The sequence below is a fragment of the Herpailurus yagouaroundi genome, unplaced genomic scaffold (assembly GCF_014898765.1).
Source record: "Herpailurus yagouaroundi ecotype Mexico unplaced genomic scaffold, PumYag 187, whole genome shotgun sequence".
In the NCBI taxonomy this organism is placed as follows: Eukaryota; Metazoa; Chordata; class Mammalia; order Carnivora; family Felidae; genus Herpailurus; species Herpailurus yagouaroundi.
Window position 1 is genome coordinate 264,616 of NW_024412418.1, and position 24,919 is coordinate 289,534.

The following is a 24,919-nucleotide window of genomic DNA, read 5'->3' on the forward strand; positions in this document are numbered from 1 at the left end:
CCAAATTTGGAAGCAACCAGGATGTCTTTCAGTAGGGTGAATGGATGCATAAACATCCAGATGATGGACTATTCCTCAGTGCTAAAAAGAAATGAGGTATTAAGCCGTGAAAAGACACAGAGGAAGCTTAAATGCACTAAGTGAAGGAAGCCAACCTGAAAAGGCTCCGTACTGTACGATCCCAGCTACCTGACATCTGGAAAAGGCAAAAGTATGGAGATGGTGAAAAGATCAGTGGTTTCCAGGGCTTGGTGGGAAGGGAGGGATGAACAGGTGGAGCACAGAGGATTTTTTAGGGCAGAGAAACTACTCTGTATGATACTATAATGGTAGAGACATGTCATTATACATTTGTCCAAACCCATAGAACATTCCACGCCAAAAGTGGACCCTAATGCAAACCATGGACTTTGGGTGATTATCATATGTCAACACAGGATCCTCGATTGTAATAAATGTACCACTCTGGTGGGGGCTGTTGATAATGGGAGAGGCTGTACATGTGTAGGTCAGGGGGTACGTGGGAAATTGCTGTACTTTCTGCTCAGTGTTGCTGTGAACTTAAAACTTCTCTGAAAAGTAAAGTCTATTTTTAAAAAAAAGTCAAAGGCCCACCACATCAGTGAAATTTTTAGGGGTCTTGGAGCATTTAGGACATCCTTTTTTTAAAAAATAGTTTTTAAATGTTTATTTTTGAGCGAGAGGGAATAAGCAGGGGAGGAGCAGAGAGAGGGGGACAGAAGATCTGAAGTGGGCTCCGCGCTGACAGCAGAGAGCCCGATGCAGGGCTCGAACCCACGAACTGTGAGATCATGACCTTGGCCAAAGACGACTGAGCCACCCAGGCGCCCCAGGACATCCTTTTCAAAGTAAAAGACAAAGTAAAAGATAAATTGCATCTCTCACCACGAAACAGGAAGCATAATGCCTGGCAGGACTCTTCCGGTTCCAGAAGCTGCATATCCTATACTTGGGAATACTACTCTGACCCGTTTGCTGTGCGGCATAGAAGGATGGCTAGATTTAAGTGGGGTTCAGTAGAGGGAAAGTTTTCTGCAACAGGTCCAGGCTGAAATGCAGGAAGCCCTACCACTTGGGTCATAAAAACAGGCAGATCTCTACCATAATATCTGTGCTCTCAAAAGATATGTGGAGCTTATATCAAATCCCAAAAGGAGAGCCACATCATAAACTCCAGAGCTCTGAAACAAGGCCAAGCCATCTGCAGCAAAGAATTTGAAAACCGGCTCCTGGCATGCTTTGATTTTTGGTAGAGATGGAGTAACTGACCATGGGATATCAAATAATCATGTGGCCAGACTGCCCATCATGAGCTGGCTCCTGTCAGGGCTACTGGGTCAAGGTCATGTGGGTCCAGGAGCAATGCACTATAAGATAGACCAGAAGGTGCAAGTAAGCTGAAGGAGTCAATTGCCCAGATTTCCATGTCATCTGGGACTATGGTACCAGTATCTCTCCTCAGTCCTTTATGACGAGCTGATGGAGAAGGAAAATGGCCAACTTGGTTCACATATAGGTCAGCTTGGTATGTGCGTGCAAAGCAAAAATGGACTTGTGATGTACAACTGCTCCAGACAGTGGTTAGGGGGAAATCCTCCCAATGGGCAGAACCTCGTGTTGTGTGGAAAGAGAAGTGGCCTTGGTTAAGAATGTACATAAATTCATGGACAGTGGCCAATGGCTTGGCTAGTTGGTCACGGGGTCTGGAGGGGTAGAAATATTGGAAGATCAGGGACAAAGAGGCATGTGGGAAATCCCGTGGTAGTCAGTAAAAAGTGTGAGTATCTTGGTATCGCATGTGATCCCCTACCAGAGAGCATCTGCTATGGAAGAGGCACCAAGCACTCATGTGGTCAGAGCCACCCAGTCAGTTCATGTCGGCCAGCCCCTGTCATCAGCCATTCCGGTACTGAGATGTTGCCCTTGAACGGAGTAGCCATGGTGGCCAAGATTACATGGGAGTTCAACAGTGTGGGCTCCCCTCTTACCCTCTAATGTCACTGTTGACTATCCAACCTGGCAGCAGAGACACCAGTGTGTTAGAGCCAGCCTACGAAGCTTTGGGACAGTCGACTGTCCACCTTTCAGGAGTTTTGTGCGACAGTTGACATCATGTTGGTAGCGTGGAATTGGCCATGGGAATACTTACAACAAGGAAATCAGCAGATGCTGCAAGTCAGGTTCCCACGCCCCCCCCCCCCCCACGGCCCTTACTCAGATTTTTAAATATTCACCCGGCATACTAGTCAACAGAGACCAAGGCTGAGCCCCTGATACAGTACCATCCCTTGAGGACACCAACCAGCCCCTTGATAGCAAGTTGATTACATTGAACTTCTTTCACCTTGAAATGGGCAGCAATTTATCTTGACTGAAATTGACACATATATCAGGGCCTTTTCTGCCAACAGGGCCTCACCCAACAATACTATCTGAGGGCTTACAGGTTCAACTCACTACCCCAAGACCCCACACTATCTAGCATGGGACTAAGGAACATACACTAGAGCAAAGGGGGTGTAGCAGTGGGGACATGACCAGAGAATCCACTGGCCCGATCACATAGGGCAACACCTAGAAGCTGGTAGAGTGATGGAACAGCTTTCTGAAGGTACAGCTGAGTTATCACCTTGTAGGCAATACCCTACAAAGATGGGGTGCCATTCTCCAAGATGCGACATACACCCTAAATCAATACCCTTTATAAGGTACTGTGTTCCCAACAGGCAGAATACACGGGTCCAGGAATCATGAAGTAGAAGTAGGAGAGGCCTTGTTTACCATCAATCCCGGTGACCCAACTTGGGGAATTCGTGGGTCCAAATCCTGGAACTCTGAGCAATACGGGTTTAGAAGTTCTGGTTCCTGGAAGGAGAACACTTACTAGAAGACTCAGCAAGAGTCCCATTAAATTGCAAGCTATGGTTTGTTCCTGACCACTTTGGGATCCAATAGAGAAGCAAAAAAATAAGTCACCATCCCAACAGGGCTAATTGCCCCCATTCATCACAAGGAGATAGAACGTATACTATACACGAAGGGCAAGGAAAAATTCGGCACCACGTAATCCACTAAGTGCATTTGAGAACACTTTGCCCAACTTCCTGTGTCAGCTTCACTGAGCTAAAATTTACAAACGATAAAGTTCACTACTTTTTAGTGAACAGTTGTATGGTTTGAGGAATATAGATAATAATGTAACCACCACCATGATCAGAGTACAAAACATTTCCACATCTTGCCAAAAAGCTTCCCCGTGCCCCTTTGGGGCCAAATCTCTCCTCCTTCCCCTTGGCCCCTGGCAACCACTATGTACTTTCTAGCACTATTGTTGTGCCTTTCCTAGGATTTCCTGTACAAGGAATCGTACAGTATGTAGTATTTTGTGTCTGACTTCTTTCATTTAGCGTAAAGCTTTCAAGATTCATCCATACTGTTGCTTCTGGCTGCTGAGCAGTATTCCATTGTTATCGACTGGCTACACCTCACTTAGTTTCTCCATTCACCAGGCACCAGACATTTGGGCTGTTTTCAGTTTGGGGTTATTATCAATAACACCACGGGGTGCCTGGGTGACTCGGTTAAGCGTCAGACTTTTTTTTTTGAAAAAAATTTTTTTTCCTTTTTAATCTTTATTTGTTTTTGAGAGAGAGAGAGAGAGAGAGAGAGAGAGAGAGAGAGAGAATCCAAAGCAGGCTCCAGGCTCTGAGCTGTCAGCAGAGCCCAACGCGAGGCTCGAACTCACGAACCTTGAGGTCATGACCTAAGCCAAAGACAGCCACTTAACCGACTGAGCCACCCAGGTGCCCCAAAACATTTTTATTTTTAATGAAGTCTAATTTGTTCACTGTTTTCTTTTAAATAGAAAGAAAGTAGTCATCTTGAGCAGTCAAGAAATCTTTTCCTAACTTATCACTAGGATTTTCTCCTGTGTTGGTTCTTGATTTTTATTGTTTTAGCTCTTACATTTAGGTTTATGATTCTTTTCATTTTTGTTTTTGATTTTGTTTTAAGATGGGAAGCATTTCCTCATCTCCTATTTTCTGGAAGATTTTGTGTAGAATTGACAATATTTTCTCCTTAGATATTAGGTAGAATTTACTAGTGAAGCCATTTGGGCTTAGAGTTTGTTTTATTTTGTTTTTTTTTTGGGGGGGGGTTGTGGGAAAGCTTTAAAACAAACAAACAAAACAAAAAACTAAACAGAAATCCATACTTTATTCAGAGTTCCTTAGTGCTTTTTTAAAAAAAATTTTTAATGTTTATATATTCTTGAGAGAGACAGAGCATGAGCAGGGGAGGGGCAGAGAGAGAGAGCCACACACAGAATCCGAAGCAGGCTCCAGGCTCCGAGCTGTCAGCACAGAGCCCGACACAGGGCTCGAACCCACAAACTGAGAGATTATGACCCCAGCCGAAGTAGACACTTAACCGACTGAGCCACCCAGGTGCCCCAGAATTCCTTGGTTTTAACCTACTTCCCCTTTTCTGTGCGAGATTCTTATCCAGGACACCACACTATATTTGCTCGTCATGGCTCCCAAAGCTCTTCTGTGATAGTTTCGCAGACTTTTCTTGTTTTTGATGACTTTGACAGTTTTGAGAGGAACTGGTCAGATAGTTTGTAGACTGTCCCTCAACTGGGATTTATCGGATGTTCTTGTCATGATTAGACTGGGGTTATGGATTTTTAGGGAGGTAGACCACATATAAACCAGCTCTGGCAATAATTATCCATGATTTACATTCCCCTAATAAAAAGATAAAGGCTCAGAACGGGGTAAAAATGAGAGTCAAACTATCGGTTGCTTACAGGAGACTCACCTAAAACAAAATGATCCCAAAAGGTTAAATTAAAAATTAATGGGATGGTTGGGGCGCCTGGGTGGCTCAGTTGGTTAAGCCTCCAATTTCATCTTAGGTCACGATCTCGCGGTTCCTGAGTTCGAGCCCTGCATTGGGCTCACTGAAGTCAGTGTGGAGCCTGCTTCAGATCCCGTCTCCTTCTCTCTCTGCCCCTCCCCGTTTGTACTCCCTCTCTCAAAAATAAATAAACATTTAAAAAAAATTAGCGAGATGGCAAATGCAAAATGAAAACAGTAATTTTAATACCAGACAAGGCAGAAACTCTCATTCAATGTCAGAGACTCTGTCTTTTTAGGATGTACTGAAAACTCACCTCTCTGCCCCTCAGAGCTTTTGGGGAGGGAAGGATCTGGGGGGAGCCTGATGGAAAGACTCCAGGCCAGACTGCCGGGGACCCAGCTCACCAAAGTGGCTAGGACAGATGGTGTCCTTCCCATGCCCCTGGGCCACAGATGATTGTGTTGGCATCTTACCACTTCGGGAAGATCCCCTCCCATCCTTCTCTGTGGCTTCAAATCACTTCTGTCGATCCAGAGAGAATCAGCTGAGGAAGGAAGAGACTCAGTGAGGAGGCCTTGCCAGGCCTGGCTCACCATGTCCCTTCTTCCCTCTAGGACTCCGTTTCCTTAACTGCAAAAGGAGTTTGGATTTTCTGACCTCCAAGCTTCACGTTGGCACCAACTGTCAAGGTTGCTCCTGTTCGATTTCTTTCCCCTCTTTTATTGTTGTGGTTGTTGAAATATCTGTCCCATCAGTGTTACTGGTCATGTGCCAAACCTACCAGCCATGGGAGGTGTGGGCAGCCCGAGTCTCTGCCTCAGGAACACTGTGAGCCCATGCTGCCCATCTGGTCAGCAGAGGGCACTGTAGGTGATGCCCCAGAGGGCTGCCCCTACCCGTCCTGTTCTCCCCGGGGGAGGAAGGTGCACCCAGAGCAGAGGGCTGGGGTGTCCTCTCTTGATGCTGTCCCTCACACAAGAGCCCCTTCGAACTCTGGCCTTCCCCTGACTTCCTAGACCAAGGGGCTCAACCATTTTAGCCCTCAGTTTTCTCTGAAAAATAACCCCTTCTTGTCCCTACCTTAGTTATACAGATAAAGAAAATGCCAGGTAAAGTTACTTGGGCTCCCTCTCTCTCTCTTCCTCCCCCACTCATGCTCTGTCTCTCTCTCTCAACAAATAAATGAACATTAACACAAAAGTTAAAAAAATATACGTTAGCAAAGAAAACCCTTCTGTAACTACGACCAATATTATGAATTTGAAGCAAATACTTCCTCTTTCTACTTGTAAGTAGCTACTGAGGGATGGGAAAGTTAACCGTCTTGCCTGAGGTCTTGCACGGCAAGTTAGGATTAAAAAATTAAAAAAACAACAACAACTACAGCTCTTCCTACTCCTTAGTATATGTTCCAGCCACTTAAACACTGTCACCTCTCACTGTTCATGTTTATTTACATGTGCAATAACAATCTTGGGTTTTTTTTTATCGGTAAGAGATACGTACCAAAATATTTACATTGGATGACATTTCATGATGTTTGGGATTTGTTTCAAAATACTGTGGAGAAATATGTAGGATGAAACAAAGCTGGCTGTAGGGTGAAATTGTTGATGGTGGGGAGAAGTCCCCTAGGGTTCATTCATTATCTTATTGTCTCTACTATTGTATAGGCTTAAAATTTTTTGTCATCAACAATAAGGTGAATTATTCTTTCCCTCTTCTTCCACACACTAATCTCTGACGCCTTTCCCTCCCTCCTACACATTTGATCACATTTTCTGATAACATCTAATCTCAGTCTGTAATCTAAGCACTGGGGGGGGGGGGCGGGTCATGAAAGGGCAAAGGGAAGGACAGCAGGACAGGGAGGAAGGACAGGTAACACCCATCACCTCTTGAGTCTTGGGAGAATGAAAACAAGCCCGCCTAAGTGAGGGTTCATTATGCTATTTCCCCCAGGCAAGGTAAAAGGCAGGGGAGGGGCTCCTCAGGGCTTTTGAGCACAGGTTGGGGTTTAATTGTACTTGGGAACTTTGCTACTGGGACCTCGCCCTGGTGACTGATCTTGCCCTGATGACTGCCAATCTACTGAAGAGAACTTGTCTAGCCAAGTCCAAGGAAAGCAAACTCACCGTCTGTGTACTCACCCCTAAAAACGTTCAAAGACTCCGAAGGAAATAGCACAAAAGGCATTGGCGTTTGTCCCATCTGCAAAAACTGTGAACTCCAGTGAGACTTAGAAAGAAGACAAATGTGTGTCAAGAGAAGAAAAGGAAAAAATGAAATATGGTGAAACTCTTGCCAGACAGAAGGAGAGGTTGCCAAGACGCTGCTAGGTAGGGCTGAGCAAGAACAGCACAGGTTCTAGACCAAGGGTAAGAGAACCAAAGAGCTGCCCACAAAAAGATTTCCAACTTTGGTAAGGAAAAGTGTAAGTAAGGTTAACTGACTTACATCCAACAAGTTTACAGGTAAAAGTATGTTACAATTAATATCCTTAGTACAGAGTTCTTATAAATGAATGGAAAAAAAAAGAGACTATTGTCCCAATAGAAAAATGGGCAATGGATATGAACAGGTAATTCGAGAAGTAAAAATCAGCAATGACACAGGAAAAGATGCTCAACCTCATTAGTAATCAAAGAAAGGCAATATAAAATAGCAACGAGAAATATTTTTGGTCAATCGTACTGACAAAGATCTCAAAAACTGATAATATTTGAAGTTTGTGAATGTCATTACCAATAAATTGCCCAAGTTGGTTCTGTTTATGGAGGGCAATTTGATAATATATAACTAAATTTAAAATGTACATGACAGGGGGCGCCTGGGTGGCTCAGTTGGTTAAGTGTCCAACCTTAGCTCAGGTCATGATCTCGCAGTTCATGAGTTCGAGCCCTGTGTCAGACTCTGTGCTGACAGCTCGGAGTCTGGAGCCTGCTTCGAATTCTGTGTCTCCCTCTCTCTCTGACCCTCCCCTGCTTGTGCTCTCTCTTTCTCAAAAATAAATAAACATTAAATTAAAATAAAATAAAATGTATACGGGGTGCCTGGGTGGCTCAGTCAGTTAAGCATATGACTTTGGCTCAGGTCATGATCTCACAGTTCATGGGTGTGAGCCCTGCACTGGGCTCTGTGTTGACAGCTCAGAGCCTGGAACCTGCTTCAGATTCTGTGTCCCCCCTCTCTCTCTGCCCCTCCACAGCTCACGCTGTCTCTCTCTCTCAAATATAAGTAAACATTTAAAATAATTTAAATGTATTTAGATTTTGGGGCACCTGGGTGGCTCAGTCAGTTAAGCGCCTGACTTTGGCTCAGGTCATGATCTCACAGTCCATGAGTTCAAGCCCCACATCGGGCTCTGTGCTGACAGCTCAGAGCCTGGAGCCTGCTTTGGATCCTGTGTCGCTTTCTCTCTCTGCCCTTCCCCTGCTCCCTCTCTCTCTCTCTCCCTCTCAAAAATAAATAAACATTAAAAAACATTTTAATGTATATGGATTTTTAAAAATGTGTTTATTATTAGAGACAGAGAATCCAAAGCAGGCTCAGATGCTGGGCTCCATCTCAGGACTGAGATCTCATGACCTGAGCTGAAACCAAGAGTCAGACACAACCGCCTGAGCCACCCACATGCCCCTAAAATGTATATAGGTTTTGACCCAGTAGTTCCCCTTCTAGGATTTTATTCTAAGGGCACAAGGCTGTCTGTCCTGTTATCGGAGCACAATTGGAAATACCCAAAGGTCCTCAAAGGGAACTGGTCAACCTCCTGCTTTCTATTTGGTCCTTTCCATAAAATACAAACATGCTGACATCTTTTGTGTCTGCAACCTGCCCCCTCACTCCACGCCCCCAAGAGAAGTCCTGTTGCCTTCACTTCACCAACAAACTTTCCAAAGGGTCCTCTGCGTTTTTCTCCACCTCTTACCTCCCAGCTCTCTACGCCTGTGTCCATCTGTACCCCGCTGCCGCTCTAAGACCGTCGGTGGTTCCGTTGAGAAATGTAATGGACTGTTCCCAGCCTCTTGAAAGTGTCTTCTACTGTTGCCCACTTTCTGCTTTTGGAAATGTGCTGTTGCCCTGGCTGCCATGACCCCGGGCTCCTCTGCTTTTCCTCCTTCCACCCCGACTGCGCCTTCTCGGCCTCCTCTGCCAGCTCCCCTTCCTCAGCCCAGAGCCGCACTGTGGACCTTCCTCAGGACTTCAGCTTCTCACTCTCCATGGTCTCCCTCGGGCAGCTCAGCTTGTCCTTGGCTTTCCTCACCTCTGGCCTCTAACCAGACCTCTCTCTCCAGCTGCTGACTGGACACCCTTGCCTGGGTGTCAGCAGGTTTCTCAGACTCAAGAATAGCCAGACCTAAACTCATCATAGTCCCTCTGCCTGCTTCTGCACCCCTGGTGTCCTTCTGTTGGCCAAAGGCACCACCGTTTGCCCAAGACAAAAAGTCACCGTTGGCTTCTCTCTGCCTTGCCATGTTCAGTCAACAGTGAGGCCTGTTCCTGTCATCGCACTCCTCCCCTGTCACCCTATCCAGACCACCAGCCATTCTCACGCGGCATCCAGAGGGGTCCTCTGGGACAGGTCCAAGCATGCCCTTCTGCTACTTAAAATTGTTCCTGATTTCTCATTTCCATTAGAAAAAAAGTCCAAATCTCCGGCCTGAGCTTACAAACCAGGACAAGACTAGCTTCTTTCTTATCGCTCCCATCTTGCCTCTGGCTGTTTTTACCGAGTGCCTTGTCCCAGCGTGGGCAACCTTCCTTCCCAAGTTCTTAGATATCCTCCCCTTCTCCCACCCACCTGGTGCTGTGTGCCTTCCTTCACAGCCTTCTTGCTTCTGTTCCTCACAGAAGATGGATCTCATTACACAAACCTGCAAGGGAAACTACTAGAACAAATGTCAAGGTTGACCTATCCCTGGATGACTTTTCTCCACAAGTCCACTGACAGGGAAGATGAGGAGATGAGGACTTTTCTCCACAAGTCCATTGACAGGAAAGAGGGAGACGGGAGGGGGAAGGGGAGAGGGAGGGGAGGAGGAGGGGGAGAGGGAAGGGATGAGGAGCGGGAAAGGGAGGAACAAATTCTCCTCACTAGCAGAAGGTCTAGGGCCATTTTTTCACACAAGTGGGCAAACCAAGGCCCATTGGTCATCAGGGATCCTGGCTCCCCTTTCCTCCTTTCCTTCCAGAGGTGGTCTCCAGAGATTGGCCAAAGGTTTGGGAAGGGTCTCCACAGTCACTGATGACATCCACCCTCAGCATTCATTCTGTAATGCAAAAAAAGCCTTTCAGGAAGACTAATGACCATGCCTTATGGGTCATGGCTCACCTGCCAGAAAATAGTGAGGAGGTTATTATTGAATTTTGGCAAGCTTTGAGGGAACTCTAATAAGAGGAGAACTCCAAAACTCCCAGTGGAAATGCTCTGACCCTGGATCCAGCCAAGCCTGCCACCCCCTCCTCCCCCACCCCTATGAAACCCATGCATGTTCTTCTGGAGCCTCTGAAGTCCGGTAAATCATGTCTTCTGAATAAGTCGCAGCTTCCTGAACCCTAAGACTTCCCCAGACCCCAGAAATCCACGCTTGGGTCTTCATCGGCATTACAGAAACAGACTCCAGCTGAGCTCAACTCCTGGAGCTTCCGCTCTTGGTGAAGCTTGCTTCAAGCAGGTCAAGTGCTGTCTGACCACTGGTCTGGATGCACAAGGCCAGACCGGTCACTGCCATGAGTTCAGGAGACCCATAGCCCCTGGCTCGGCTTGGCCGTGCCCAGAAGGGCCTTGAAGAGTTCTGCATTTACCTTGGGATTCTGGATCTTGTTAAGACTGAGCTGCTAGAAACTTCTGCAAAGTTGTTCACTTGCCAAGGGCCCCAGAGCCATCGTCAGTCTGCTCCTCCAGCCAGGGGATCCCAGAACCAGATTGTCCTCAAGCTTCAGGATCTGTGGACAGAGTTCACAGACTACACCCCAGGGGAGCATGGCACCCACCGTGACTGGTAATGATGAATGCTCACTGTGAGTGCCCTGAGAACATGGGAGGGAGTTTTCTTACACAGCACGGAAGGGCGGGGAACCCAGTGACCATCCTGTAGCTATGCCTCTTGGACAGGGGGGTCGGTACCTCTGAGGCTCTGGAGGCCACAGGAGAAGCTTGACCCATGTGTAGGCTTTCTGCTCATTCCTTGCCGTTGTGATGCTCTAGGAGAGTCTCAGAGGCAGAGAACTCCAAAGGGTAATTGCTAATGCTAAAAGGCTATTCCCACGTGCCATTTTAGGGGCTCATGGTTCCCACAGAACTATAACTATAGCCCCTGAGTAATGCCCAGGCTCAATTCCCAATGCATCTCTGGAATTGTAGGAGTAGATCAGTGCCCCATGTATGCATTCATTCTTGAGTGTCTATAAGCCAAACACACTATTCGATATTGGAAGTAGAGGCTGATGTCTTGAAACATGCTTGAATGTTCCCAAGGCCTCTTGGCTGCTAATGGGAGGACCTCAGCGCCAAGTTTAAGCATCCCAGAGCGCTCTGCAGAGATCCTGGAGAATGGAGGGATGCCCTTTGACATTCACCCATGGATCAGCAGCCACAATACCTGAGTCTTTTAAGAAATATTAAGAACTATTCCCCTCCAGATATTTTAATCCTGAATGTGAAGTAGGTATAATCCCCAGCTTGAAGACTGGAGAGATTAAGCAACTAACTCCGGGTCACACAGATAAGTGATAAAGCTGGCTTTAGAACTTGGTCCTATCTGACCCTAAAGCACATGCATGCTCTTTCTTTCATGCCTCAAAGCCCTTCAGGAAAAAATATTCTTAATGCCAACCCTGGTACTTAGAAATCCTGTGCAAGATAAGGTTTCTTTTGGGAGCTTGGGATAGGCTGGGGAATGGGGAGTGATTGCTTGCTGGGTATGCAGTTTCCTTTCAGGGTGATGAAAACATTTTGGAACCAGAGGTGATCATTGCACAACACTGGTAATGTACGAACTGCCACTACATTCTACACTTTAAAGTGGCTCATCTTAAGTTATGTTAATTCTACCTCAATTGAAAAAAGAAATAAAGAAAATAAAAGGTCTTCTTTCATAGGCTGGGCATTGTGAATCCTCCTCCCTTTTTGTCAAGGCACTGACACCATTGCAGCAAGGGACGGAGCTTTCTAGCAGGTAAATCCTCTGTTAATTTTCCTTAATAATCTGTCTCTGAAAGTTTCTGACTCATCAATCTGAAAACTTGGGCCCTAAGTCTTGGTGCTCTAGAGTATGTGGGGTAGCCCAGCCTCATATCACTGGCCCTACCATTGCTACCAAAAAATAAATAAATAGATAAATACATAAATACATAAATAAATAAATAAAAAGGAGGAAAAATACTAAGACTCCTCTGGAGAAGTTTGTTTCAAAATATGATGTTTAGGGGCACCTGGGTGGCTCAGTCGGTAAGCGTTTGACTCTTGATTTTGGCTCAGGTCATGGTCTCACGGTTTGTGGCATCAAGCCCACGTCGGGCTCTGCAGTGACAGCATGAAGCCTTCTTGGGCTTCTCTCTCTCCCTTTCTCTCTCTGCCCCTCCCCACCCCTCTCACTCTAGCACACGTGTGCCCTCTCTCTCCAAATAAATAAACATTTAAAAGAGAAAATAAGGGGCGCCTGGGTGGCTCAGTCGGTTAAGTGTCCAACTTCAGCTCAGGTCACGATCTCGCCGTCCGTGAGTTCGAGCCCCGCGTCAGGCTCTGGGCTGATGGCTCAGAGCCTGGAGCCTGCTTCCGATTCTGTGTCCCCCCACCCCTCTCTGCCCCTCCCCTGTTCATGGTCTGTCTCTCTCTGTCTCAAAAATAAATAAATGTAAAAAAATAAAAATAAAAATAAAATAAAAAAGAAAATAAAAGATGATGCTTACATAGGCTCAGGTGGTGGAACTCCCTGGATTTTAGTCAGGGCAAGTCAGAAACTCAGACTCCCTTGTGTTATCACAGAGGCAAAGGAACATAAGCCTAAAATCAAGTGATGGGCTTTCGTTCAGGGAATAATTCCAGGACAGGGCTGCAGAGGAGACCCTTCAGACAGGGATTACCTAAAATGTCATTTTCTGTTGTTTCACCTAAGTAATATAATTGTGTTAAAAAAAAAAAAACTTTTATGTGCCCATGGTATCTCATTCCTGGAAACCCACAGACTCTTGCTGAAATAGGAAAGTGAGCAGAGGATCATGGACAACAAGAGCCGTGTGCCAGGGGGCCAGGCCAAGGCCTCTGAATAGAAGAGTGGAAGCAATACCATGGTTTCTATCCTAAACTCCTCTGGACCAAGTCACAGGAGAGTCCCATGTTGGGTAGGAGGACTGCACAGAGAACTGCAGGGACATTTCCTCCAGTCTCCGGCTGAGCACTGACCAGAGCACACATGAGAGGAAGACACTTGTCCAGGGAAGGAACAACCAGAAAGCTGTAAGCCAAACAATTCCTGAAGTACACACAGCACTGGGAATGGTTCCAGGAGCTGAAGGGGGAGACCTCATAACACCCAGGGCAGCACCTTAGTAGTGGAAATGAATTAGCCCTAGATTAAAGCCTGCTATGGACCTGTCCCAACAGAGCTTAAAAGCAGGCCTCAAAAGGATCAAATCAATGGGGCATGTGGGTGGCTCAGTCAGCTGGGCATCCAACTCTTGCTATTGGATCAGGTCATGAACTTGCAGTTCGTGAGATCAGCCCCTGGTGTCAGTGCAGAGCCTGCTTGGGATTCTCTCTCTCCCCTTCTCTCTGCCCCTCCCTTGCTTATTCTCTCTCTCTCTCTCTCTCTCTCTCTCTCTCTCTCTCTCTCTCCCCCACCTCTCAAAATAAATAAATAATGTTTATTGTTTATTTTTGAGATAAAGAGACAGAGTGCAAGCAGGGGAGGGGCAGAGAGACAGGGAGACACAGAATCTGAAGCAGCCTCCAGGCTCCGAACCATCAGCACAGAGCCCAACACGGGGCTCAAACTCATGAACCATGAGATCATGACCTGAGCCGAAGTCAGATGCTTAACCAACTGAGCCACCCAGGTGCCCCAATAAACATTTTTTTTTTAAATGGATCAAACTGATACCAGGTAACTACCTGCATGCCAGAGCACAGCTCAGCACTACATAAATGCAATAAAATCCATCATCCATCAGGGTAAACTTGACAATGTCTGGCAGCCAATCAGATATTAATTACTATGCATGCAAAAAAGCAGCAAATATGGCCCATATCCTGGAGGAACACACATCCAGTATTGACAGAGATCACGGAATTAGCTGACACGAATATGAAAAAGCTGTCATAAATTCCATATGCTAGAAGCTAAAGGAGAACAGGAACAAGATGAAGAGAAAATGGAAGACATAAAAAAAAAAAAGACCCATCTAGAGATGACAATGACAATACTTAGGTCAAAAGCTACACTAGATAGGATAAACAACTGATTGAACACTGTAGAAGAAAAGATCAGTGACCTTGAAGACACAGCCATAGAAATTGTCCAAAATGAGGAATAGAGAGAAAAAAGACTGACAAAAAAATGGGCAGAGCACCTGTGAACTGTGGAAATATCGACCACTCTCACATATGTGTTATTGGAGTTGCTGAAGGAGAGACAGAAAAGGTAGCTGAACACATAGGCCCTTTTCCCAGTGAACACTGGATGATAGTTTTCCATGTACCTTAAAATAGTGCCCCCATTCCTTATGTTGACCTACAAAATTGTACCCACCTGCCCTGCTCACCACTCCAATGTTAGCTCCACCAACCTCTCCTTCACCCACTTCCCTCCAGCCATGCTGGACTACTTAGCTCTTCAGACTTTCTCCCAGCCTGGGCTTTTCCACATGTTGTTCCCTCCACCCAGAAGGCTCTCCCCACTCCCAACTGACTCCCACCTCTCCTTTGGATCTTAGCTGAGCATCACATCCTCAGAGAAATCCTCCCTGACTTCCCAACCAGGCACAGTCCCCTAAGCACCCTTAGCACACACACTGCTCCTCGGCAGCAATTTGTACACTTAAGATGAATCAGTTATGACTTTAATGTCTTTTTCCTTAGAGTGTTGCTTGTCACAACATTCCAAATGCTCAGGCTAGTGCCCCTCAGCTGGAAAGTGGCAGAGATGAGGGTTTGCTGCTGCATTCATCTTGCTCTCAAACTGTCTCTGTTGTGACAAGCAATTGCCAGGCTTGATTGCTACCTCCTTGACATAGAATAACTATCTCGACTTAGTCCATGGTTGCCCCTCTAATATCTACCAGCAAGTACCCATCTTTTCTATGAGTAAAATGGGCCAAGATAGCCCTTGGAGAGGGCCAGAGACACCCTTGGATTAGTCAGAACTCTCTGAAGAAACAGAATAGGATGAGTGTATATATACATACATAGAAAGAGATTATTTAAAAGAATGGTCTCATATGATAATGGAGGCTGGCAACTCTAAAATCTGCAGGGTGGGCAGGCTGGAGGCCCACAGAAGAGCCAATGATGCAGTTCAGGTCTGAATGGCCCCTTTTGCTTGAGGGAAGTCAGTCTTTTGTTTTATTAAGACCTTCAACTGATTGGATGAGGCCCACCCAGATTATGGAGGGCAATGTGCCTCACTTCAAGTTCACTGATTTAAATGTTAATCTCATGCTCAAAACAGCCTCACAGAAACACCCTCTGGAATAGTGTTTAAGCAAACACCTAGGCACCATGGCACAGCCAAGTTGACAAATAAATCACCCTCCAGAATAGCGTTTCAACAAACATCTGGGCACCATGCAGAGCCAAGTTGACACATAAAATTAAGTATCTAAGAACTCTTCAAACACACCTTCTGTGAAGCTCTCCCCCATCCAAGTATGAATGAGGGGTTGATCTTATTCATTTGTGTCTCCTGAAAGCAGATGTATGTGCTTAACAGATGTTTCCTCTGTTCCTTTATTTCCTCTTTCCCTGTTGTCTGTCCTTTTCTCTCCCTTCTAAGAAGTCTGTCCCAGGACTGAGTGAACGACTGTCTTTGACTCTCTGTACTGGACCGGTTTACCTTTCTTTCCCATGCTCCTGGTCTTCATCCTTGGTTGACATTTTACATTTATTAATGAAGGCAAGATTGATTATCCTACTAGCCAGTGGGCATTTCCTCTCTCCCCACAAAGCCTTCTCCTGACCAGTCCATCTATGTACCTCAGTAGGGCTATTAGTTTGCGTTGTTGCTTTGGGATGAATGGTTAAGCTGTGGGTTATGGGCAACCTTAAATAGTGGAATGGAGAGGGTTCTCTTCTGGGCTCCAGTACTCACTTGAGCCGCAGTTCATTCACTTTCTTTGTAGAATATCCTCCTGGATTTTTGGTCAAAGCTAAATGGATGGCCATCCACTGGCATAGGACTGGGGGTGGAGGGAGAGGGTTTGGGAGTGTGAGCAGTCCATGGGCTTTCATTAACCTCTGAGGTGGCCTCCCCGTCTTGCTCCTACCTTCTGTGTGGAGGTTCCCTAACTCCCTAGGATTCTGCTCAGCGGCTTGGCCATATCCTCCAGTGCTTATTCTTGGCTCCATTTTGTTCATCAAGACATTTCTAGCTACGTTATATCTTCCAGAAATTCACAGAAATCCTTTGTCTGCTGAAAGCCCATCCTTTTCTCCTCAGTTTTATGACTTTAGCTTTCTGTTTATTTTTCTAATTTTAATGGAGTATCAGGATGGGGACAAGAGGTATATGAAGACCGACACATGTGTTCAGTTCGCTGTGCTGCATGGGAAGTCCAGAGTAACCTCAGAAAAGGTGAACTTTCTTCTTTTTACAAGGTGTTGATCCATCAGAGTTCAAATGTCCCAAGAGAGGTACTACTTGCTGTTATCAACATTTATATCCTTGTGTTTGTGAAGGCTGTGAGCACATCTTCTGATTCACAGAGCAATGGAGATCTGTCCAGATGTCAACATTCATGAAGTGTTGTCCATACAGAACTTGCTTACTCCACATAGAAATCTAATGGTGGAGGTACTAAAAACCTCCACCTTTTTTTAAATGTTTATTTATTTTTGAGAGAGAGAAAGAGTGCACCCAAGTGAATGAAGGGCAGAGAGAGAGGGGGACAGAGGATCCCAAGCAGGCTCTGCGTTGTCAGAATAGAGCCTGACGTAGGGCTCGAACTCCTTAACTGTGAGATCATGACTTTAGCTGAAGTCAGACGCTTAACCAACTGAGCCATCCAGGCACCCCTAAAAACTTCCATCTTTAAAAAAAAAAATTTTTTTTTTTTTAACGTTTACTTATTTTTGAGACAGAGAGAGACAGAGCATGAACAGGGAAAGGGCAGAGAGAGAGGGAGACACAGAATCTGAAACAGGCTCCAGGCTCTGAGCTGTCAGCACACAGCCCGACGCGGGGCACAAACTCACGGACCGTGAGATCATGACCTGAGCCGAAGTCGGACGCCCAACCAACCAAGCCACCCAGGTGCCCCAAAACTTCCATCTTTAAACAAAATTTTTTTAATGTTTATTTTTTTATTGTTTTGGTTTTTTATTGTTTTATTGTTATTTTATTTTATTTTTTTTATTTTTGAGAGACAGACACCGAGAGAGAGAGACAGAGCATGAGTTGGGGAAGGGCAGAGAGAGGGAGACACAGAATGGGAAGCAGGCTTCAAGCTCAGAGCTATCAGCACAGAGCCCAACACAGGGCTCAAACTCACAAGCCATGAGATCATGACCTGAGCCAAAGTTGGACACTTAACCTGCTGAGCCACCAGGTGCCCCAAAACTTCAATCTTAAATATGAGGCAATTGGGGCTTGGAAAGGCAATTAACATTTGGAAATAGTCACTGTTTTCATTTATTCAATAAATATTTATCCAGGGCTTTATATCTGCCAGTCACTGTTCTGGGGCCAGGGATACAGGGATAAACAAGAGAAAGTACCTATCCTCTTAGACTAGGTGTAGGTGGATGACAAACAGATAAATATATAGTATATTGGTTGATGACTGTGTTACTGGGAAGAATAAAGCTGGAAAGGGGGAGGAGCCAGGAGTTGACGTGGAGTACTCTGTTATACTAGGTGGGAAATCCTTCTGAAAAAGGTAACATTTGAGATCCAAACAACAATGCCAGCCCCCTTTTGGATAAAGGATAACTAAAAAATGAGGGTACCCTGGGTTGGCTCAGTCGGTTAAGCATCCAACTCTTGGTTTTGGCTCAAGTCATGATCTCACGTTCAAGTCCCAAGTCAGGCTCTACATTGACAGTGTGGAGCCTACTTGGGATTCTTTCTCTCTCTCTCTCTCTCTCTCTCTCTCTCTCTCTCTCTCTCTGCTCCTCCCCTGCTCATGCTCTCTCTCTCTCTCTCAAGATAAATAAACATTTTTTTTAATTAAAAAAAAGGAGAAGTAAAAAATGAGTTTTCTTTTAAGAGGGAATCCACTTTAATGAACTGGAAACGATGAAGGAAACCCTTGGACTAAAATGTACTTTGATTATTCAGACACTGTGTGGGAACTTCTGTGAGAAGATGACTTTCCAATCTTAGAGAACGATACCAGATCCTTGATTAGCTGATGAACCAACTCAGGCAAAAGTGGCTTGTAAAACTACCGTTCAATCTGTTCTGTCCTCCACTGTAGATTTGCGCTTCCTACCATTTGACACAAAGAGATAACAACTCTCTTGTCAATTTTTTTTAAGTTTGTTTGTTTATTTATTTAAGTAATCTCTCCACCCAACATAGGGCTCAAACTCATGATCCCGAGATCAAGTCACATGCTCTTCCGACTGAGCCAGCCAGCCGCCTTCCTTATCAGATTGTTTGACTACAATCTGGCTTTACCATCTAAAATATAAACTTTTGTCTTGATAGACAGCAAGGTTTGTAAAATAGGTTTTAAATATTTGTAAAAAGCCACAAAACATTATACCACCATTTATGTAAAAAACAGTAAAAAGTAGACACACACACACTCATATTCACAAACATATGCTATCGCACACTGCAAAAATTGCCACTAATTCTTCTCATACCTGCATGTACGCCCTTTTGCAATACGACTTTACAGCTCTTTCCTCCAAGATGTGGAGTCAGCTTTTTCAGATCCCTGAGATCCAGACTTGCCCTGTGTGATGGGAGGTATGTGGCTGTCATGCCCGCTGACAGTGAGCCAACTTCCAGAGATGTGAAGATTCCCTCATCCAAACAGCCTACCAACTGGGAGACATGTGACCAGGGCCATTCTAGAGCATCCACCCCACTGAGTAAGCCTGGGTGAGAACTGCCCAGCTGGCTCACAGCATCTTGAGTGAATACAAATGCTTGTTGTTTTAAGCCATTAAGTTTTGGAGTGACTGTTTTGCTGCATAGGCAGCAAGAGCCAACATATCCATGTGGAGGGTATCTCTGGAAAGATTTCTTTACTGGTTACACTGGTTGCCTGGGTCAGGGGCAGGGATAAGAGGAAGAATTTACTGTATTCCTTTGGGGTCCTTTTGAATTTTGAACCATATGAATGTACATACTATATTCTGAAAAAAAATGCAATTCTAAAATGTGAAAATTATAGAGCATGACTGCTGTAGAAGAGAGCATCAGTTCATAAAATGTGCTTTTTGTTATTACTTCAAAAGTAACTGAACTGAAAATGAACATATGGAGCTTGTTTTCCTTTCTCAAATTGATCTAAGATCTTTGTCCTCCAGCACAACAGCCTAAATGCACTATCTGGTATTTGAGACAACAGCCCAGTCTCTTGTCCTTTCCATAGTGGCTTTAATACAAGTGCAGCCGACAGTTTCCAAAGCTCTTACACCATGAAGCATTGTTTTGTCTTCATCTTGCCAACGATCTTTCTCTGAAGTCCACATTCTTTCCACTATATATAGTGCAGCCTCCTTCTTGGGGCAGAAGGAATGAGAGCTCTGGCATCTACACTAGATCGATTGTGCGTGACAACCTTGAATTGGCTCAAGGGAAAAAAAAGGAGGAACGTGTTGCCTCACTAAACTCAAGGAAAGGTAGAACCGTGGAAAAGTGGGGATGAAAGGGGGCCTGGGAACAGGTGGATCTAGGGACTTGAAGGCTCCAAGTTTCCCCCTTCTGTTTCTTGTTAACATCATGTCATTCGCTCTCCATGCCGACCAGGTTTTGGTGGATAGACCGCTGGAGATCACCGGGTCTTAGATATTACGGCTTGATGCATTGGACCGTGAGGTGTAAACTCACATGAATAAGGAAGGGCTCTGGCTGGCACGCCCTCCTTGGATCAAGTTTCCATGCTTGGATGAATCAACTATGGCCTAGAGATGGAGCTCAAGTAATCCACATGTTAGAATAATGGAAGGAGCCGTTTTTAAAGGAGAAGCATGTTGCTTCCAGAAGAAAAGAGAGTGCTGGGTGTACAGCTAGAATCTAAGGGCAGAAACAAGACAGGCTTTGGAGTCAAGACAGGCCTAGGTCTGTGTCCTAGCATTGCTGCCACTACCGTAGGACTCTGAGCAGGTTACTCTTTTTCTTTTTTTAATGTTTATTTATTTATTTTGAGAGAGAGCGAGAGCGCGAGCAGGGGAAGGACAGAGAGAGAGGACCCCAAGCAGGTTCCACACTGTCAGCCCCAAGCCCAATGCAGGGCTCCAATTCACAGACTGTGAGATCAGGACCAGTGCCAAAATCAAGAATTGGACGTTTAACCAACCAAGCCACCCAGGCACCCCGGTTACTTACTCAACTTCTAAGGCTCAGTTTTGTCACCTCTAATATCTACCCTATCAGGTTGTTTGATATATTAGCAATCATATGCCTAGCATATACAGCGGGGGCCTCCATGCTGATAATTATTCTTTGCTCTCTTGCTTAGGACCTGTACTAAAGATATCTACTGTGGACCTTTCTGCAACACAAAAGCTACTTGCGCATAAAGTCTCAGAATATTAGGGTTGGAAGTTATTTAGTCAGCCCGGGTGCTGGTCCATGAACTGGAATCAGATAGGATAGAGTTTGCAGCAGCTAATGGAAAAGTCAGAAAAATAAAGGAAAATGTAGAGTTCTCCATAAAACTTAGGGTATTCAATTTAAAGAATTACCTTTTATTTAAATATTACATCCTAAAATTAAAAAAAAAAAAACTTACACCCTAATGTTTTGTGCCAAAATGTTTGTTTATAACAAAATGGTTATAGTAGATGGAGTTTAAAATATATATATTTATTCAACAAAATGAAAAGTTGATAACTCCACCCTGATTCCCATTTTTAATTTATTTCTTCACGAAAAAAAAAAAAAAACCCACAAAAGCACAAGAACCATGGATCTAGTCCAACTTTTCATTTTCAAGTAGAACAGAAATCAAGCCCTGGAGCGGTTCCATGACTTGCTCAGAGCCCTGGAGTTAGACAATGGGTACTGCAGAGATGGTCCAGCACTGACTCAAGGTAGGTTACCTCTATTATGGAACAGATGGTTTTTGATTTTTAAGGGCTATTTTATTTTATTTTAATAGACTTTATTCTTTAGAGCAGTTTTATGTTCACAGCAAAATCGAGCAGGAAGTATAGAGAGTTCCCACATAATCCCTGTCCCTACATGCACACAGCCTCCCCCACTATCAACATCCCCCACCAGTGGTACATTTGTTACAACTGATTAACCTGTATTGACACATCATTATCACCCAAAGTCCATAGTTTAGGGTCCACTCCTGGGGCTGTACACTCTATGGGTTTGGACAAATGCATCATGACATGTATCTACCATTACAGTATCATACAGAATAGTTCTATTGCCCTAAAAACCCTCCATGCTCCACCTTTTTATCCTTCCCTGTCCCACTAATCCCTAGCAACCACTGGTCTTTTCATTGTCTCCAGAATTTTGCCTTTTCCAGTATGTCATGTAATTGGTATCATACAGTATGCAATGGACTGAATATTTGTATCTCCCTCAAAATTCATTATGTTGGACCTGATCCCCAATGTGATGGTATTTGGAGATGGCGCCTTTGGAAGGTGATTAGGTCATTAGGGTGGAGCTCTCATGAATGGGATAGAAAAATGAATGGGCCCTTATAAAAGAAACTCTCAACCCTCCAGCCATGGAGGTGAAAGCAAAAAGACAGCCATCTAGGAAGTGGACCCCTTCACTAGACACCCATTCTGTCAGCACCTTGATCGTGGACTTCCCAGTCTCCAGAATTATGAGAAATTTCTGTTGTTTTAAAGATATCCAGTCTGTGGTATTTCTGTTATATCAGCCTGAGTAGACTAAGTCTGGTTCCTTCCACTTAGCAATATGCATTTAAGTTCCTTCCACTTAGCAATATGCATTCAAATGAGGCTTGATACCTCGTTTTCTTTTTAGCATTAAAAAGACCATAGTTTGGGGCGCCTGGGTGGCGCAGTCGGTTAAGCGTCCGACTTCAGCCACGTCACGATCTCGCAGTCCGTGAGTTCGAGCCCCGCGTTGGGCTCTGGGCTGATGGCTCAGAGCCTGGAGCCTGTTTCCGATTCTGTGTCTCCCACTCTCTCTGCCCCTCCCCCGTTCATGCTCTGTCTCTCTCTGTCCCAAAAATAAATTTTAAAAAACGTTGAAAAAAAAATTTAATAAATAAATAAATAAATAAAAAGACCATAGTTTGTCCGTCCATTCACTTACTGAAGGACATCTTGGTTACTTCCAGTTTTTGGTAATTATGAATAAAGCCAAACATTGGTTTTAGTGCTGTAAACATTGGTTGCATATTTTTGTGTAGACATAAGTTTTCAACTCAGTTGAGTAAATACCTAGGAGTGCAATGCCCGGATCATGTGGTAAGACTATGTTTAGCTTTGTAAAAAATTGCTAAACTGCCTTACAAGGCGGCTGTACCATTCTGCATTTCTACCAAGCAGTGAATAAGAATTCCTGTGGTTCTACATCATTGGCAGCATTTAGTAATATAGGTGTTTTGGATTTTTGCCATTCTAAGAGGTGTGTAGTGGCATCTCACTGATGTTTTAATTGCAATTCTCTAGCTACATATGATGTTGAGCATCTTTTCGTATGCTTATTGCCATCTGTATATCTTGTCTGGTGTCTGGTCAAGGCTTTCGCCCATTTTTAAATCAAGTTGTTTGTTTTCTTATTTTTTCCAGTTTTATGGGATATGTTTGATGTATGGCATTGTACAAGTTCAAGATGTACAACATGATGATTTGATATACATATATATGGCAAAATGATTATCACAATAGGGTTGGTTAACATATCCATCACCTCAGAGTTACCTTGGTGTGTGTGTGTGTGTGTGTGTGTGTGTGTGTGTGTGTGTGGTGAGAACATTTAAGATCTACTTTTGTAGCAACTTTCAAATATACAATATAGTATTGTTGATTATAGTCACTCTGCTGTACATTAGAGCCCCAAAACTTATTCATCCTACAACTGGATGAATTTTTCGTACCCTTGACTACCATTACCCATTTTCCTCATCCCCCCATCAATCTACTTTCTGTTTCCATGAGTTTGTTTTTTTTTTTAGATTCCACATAGAAGTGAGATCACACAGTATTTGTCTCTTATTGTTTGGCTTATTTCACTTAGAATAATGCCCTCAAGGCCCATCCATGTTGTCACAAATGGCAAGAGTTCCTCTTTTGTTTGTGACTGAATAATATTATATTGTGTATGCCACATTATTTTGTATCCATTCATCCATCAACATATACTTGGGTTATTTTCATGTCTTGGCTATCGTGAATAATGCTGCAATGAACATTGGTGGGCAGATTATCTCTTCAAGATAATGACTTCATCTCCTCTGAATCCAAAGTGGGATTGCTGGATCATATGGTAGCTATATTTTTAATTTTTTGAGAAACTTCCATATTGGTTCCCATACCAACAACATTCCTACCGACAGCACACAAGGGTCCCTCTTTCTCCATATCCTCACCAACACTTGTTATGTCTTGTCTTTTTGAGAACAGCCATCCGAACAGGTGTGAAGTAGTATCTCATTCTGGTTTTCATTGGTGTTTCCCTGACAATTAGTTATGTTGAGCACCTGTTCATGTACCTGTTGGCCACTTGTATATCTTCTTTGGAAAAAATCTCTATACAGGCCCTTTGCCCGTTTTTAAATTGGATTATGTGTTTCTTTTGCTATTGAGTTGTATGGGTTCCTTACATATTTTAGATATTAACCCCTTATCATATATATGGTTTACAAATATTTTCTCCCATTTTTTTTCTTTAATTTTTGAGTTTTAGGAGTTCTCTGTATATTTTAGGTAACAGTCCTGTATCAGATATGTCTTTTGTAAACATTTTTTCCAAGTCTGTGGCTTGTCTTTTCATTTTCTTGACAGTGTCTTTCACAGAACATAAGTTTTAAATTTTAATAAAGTCCAGTTTATCAATTATTTCTTTCATGGATCATGCCTTTGGTGTTATATGTAAATGCCATCACCAAACCTGAAATCATCTAGATTTTCTCATGTTATTTTCTAGGAGTTTTATAATTTTGTATTTCACACTTAAGTCTATAATCCATTTTGAGTTAATTTTTGTGAAGGGTCTAAGCTCTGTGCCTAGATTCATTTTTTTTTTTTGTATGTCGATGTCCAGTTGTGCCAACACCATTTGTTGAGAACCATCTTTTCTCCACTGTATGCCTTTGCTTCTCTGTCAAAAACTAGTGACTATATGGGGCACTTGGGTGGCTTAGTAGGTTAAATGTCTGACTCTTGATATTGGCTCGGGTTGTGATCTCGTGGTCATGAGACCGAGCCCCGTGTTGAGCTCTGTGCTGAGAGTGGAGCCTGCTTGGAATTCTCCCTCTCCCTCTCTCTGCCCTCCCCTGCTCTCTCTCTCTCTCAAAATAAATAAATAAACTTAGAAAAACAACAACAGTGACTATATTTGTGTGGGTCTATTTCTAGATTCTATTCTGTTCCATTGATTTAATTTGTTTATTATTTTGCCAATACTACACTCTTATGATTACTGTAGCTTTATAGTTAAGTCTTGAAATTGTGTTATTATTTTTTATTAGTAGC

At 44.1% G+C, this 24,919-nt stretch overlaps 1 protein-coding gene across 1 annotated transcript in view; it reads left to right on the forward strand.

Annotated features, from left to right (window-relative positions):
* The first annotated feature begins 1,383 nt into the window (after positions 1–1,383).
* FADS1 (fatty acid desaturase 1) overlaps positions 1,384–24,919 on the forward strand; it is a 69,386-nt gene continuing 45,850 nt past the window's right edge. Inside the window, exon 1 of the mRNA XM_040495883.1 lies at positions 1,384–1,413. Coding sequence (XP_040351817.1) covers positions 1,384–1,413 — 30 coding nt within the window. The remainder of the gene's footprint in view (positions 1,414–24,919) is intronic.